At 48.4% G+C, this 1855-nt stretch overlaps 1 protein-coding gene across 1 annotated transcript; it reads right to left on the reverse strand.

The window, feature by feature from the left end:
- Positions 1-663: 663 nt before the first annotated feature.
- Positions 664-1617, reverse strand: LOC137141654 (olfactory receptor 11A1-like). The gene has a single exon (XM_067530666.1). It carries the CDS (start codon positions 1612-1614, stop codon positions 664-666), a length of 951 nt encoding a protein of 316 aa, XP_067386767.1. The 5' UTR covers positions 1615-1617.
- Between the last annotated feature and the right edge of the window lie 238 nt (positions 1618-1855).

Raw genomic sequence — 1855 nt, forward strand, 5'->3', positions numbered from 1 at the left:
GCTAGGACCTGGGGAAGGGAGACGTTCCCCTGCCTAACTCGCCTGCGGGCCCTCCTGGGGGGCAAGGTGCCCCGATGCTTTTGAAAAATCCCATTGGGCACACAAATATCTTGAGAAACTTGCCCTACATCATTGTTGAGAATGGGCCAATCATAGGCCTGTGCTGGGTCCCATGGCACAGCTTAGAGAGTTTCCTTTTAATTCCTGTCGCTTTGGAAAGAAGCCCAGGGATGAAATATACTATAAGAAAGAAATACAAAGTCCTAACGCTGGAGTCCCAGGCTGACGTTGCAGCCATATATTTGTGTATTGTAGGCATCATAGATTTATGTGTGTGTGTGTATAAATCTCTCACCCTAAAAGAAAGGGATGCTTAGCTTCTCAGTTCAGTCTGTTTTTCGTGCACCATATCACTGAGCACAATCCCCCGTCATTGGCTGAATTCTGAGCAGCCACTAGTTTAAATCTCCCACCAGCCCAGTAACACCCAGATGTGGCATCTGATAAAGGCCCTAACAAGAACAGGTCACAGGTTCCAATAGTCTGTCCGTCTCCACTTCCTCCCCAGCTGTGACTCTAAGAACATGACAGCGAAGCTTTGGTTCAGGCCCTAAGCCAGCCTCTGGCATAGCTATTTTATTTCAAGCTAAGGCACCTGGTCGGCTACCATTGTCCTAAAATGCATTTCCTGCAAGCTTTCCTCAGGGCCTCCTTGACCTCTTTGTTTCTCAGGGTGTAGATGAGGGGATTGACCAGGGGAGTCAGGACCGTGTAGACAACAGAGAGAACTTTCTTGAAGTCTCTCAGCATGTCGGCTGTGGGGAACATGTAGGTTATTAGCAGAGTTCCATAATAAATGGACACCACGATGAGGTGGGAGGAGCAGGTGGAAAAGGCTTTTCGCCTCCCGGTGGTGGAAGGGATTCTCAGGATGGTGGCGATGATGCAGATATAGGACACCAGGGTCAGTAGGAATGGGACCAGTGATATAATCAAAGAGAGTAATAAGGACAATATTTCCATCAGCTGAGGATCATTGCAAGAGAGTTTTACAAGGGGGATAAAATCACAAAAGAAATGGTCAATAGCATTGGGGCCACAGAATGTTAACTGTGATATCGACAACGTTGATACGCTACTACCTAGGAAGCCACCTACCCAAGAGCCAGCTGCGAGCTGGAGACAAGATCTGCCATTCATACGGGCTGCATAGTGAAGTGGTTTGACTATGGCTAAATACCGATCGTAAGACATCACCGATAGGAGCAGGCATTCTGTACCTGCCAGAGAACCAAAGAAATAAAATTGTGTGATGCACCCACTGACTGAGATGGTTCTGTCCCCAGTCAGGAGACTAGCCAGCATCCTGGGCAGGATGGTAGAGGCGTAGCAGGTCTCCAAGCAGGACAAGTTCCCCAGGAAGAAGTACATGGGGGTGTGAAGATGCTGAACAGTGACAACTAGCACCATGATGAGGATGTTCCCAGCCATGGTTGCGATGTAGATCACTAGAAACAGCAGGAAGAGAAGGATTTGCAGTTCAAGCAGGGTCCTGAATCCCAGGAGGACGAATTCTGTGATGGACGTTTGATTTCCCTGTTCTGGGGCCGCCATGAGGTGTATCTACCTCAGGGAAAGATGTGATATAAACAAACAACATTCACTCCTTAACATGTCAACATTGTTTTCATGGTCTCCCTTTGCTGGGTACTGGAACAATAGCTGAGTGCAGAACGGAGGCTGGGGAGGGGAAACGCCATCTCTCTTGGTCTCTGGGAGATATTTCCTATCTGGGCAGACTGCAGGTTCCACAAAACGTTGGTATCTCTGGAAACCTGTGCAGTATCTTGGCAGA

The sequence above is a fragment of the Emydura macquarii genome, unplaced genomic scaffold (assembly GCF_026122565.2).
Source record: "Emydura macquarii macquarii isolate MOO-44397 ecotype Brisbane River unplaced genomic scaffold, CSIRO-AGI_Emac_v2 contig_3109, whole genome shotgun sequence".
In the NCBI taxonomy this organism is placed as follows: Eukaryota; Metazoa; Chordata; order Testudines; family Chelidae; genus Emydura; species Emydura macquarii.

Excerpts from the sequence above, each read along its gene's own strand:
- LOC137141654 (XM_067530666.1), bottom strand. The coding sequence starts at position 1,614 with ATGGCGGCCCCAGAACAGGGAAATCAAACGTCCATCACAGAATTCGTC.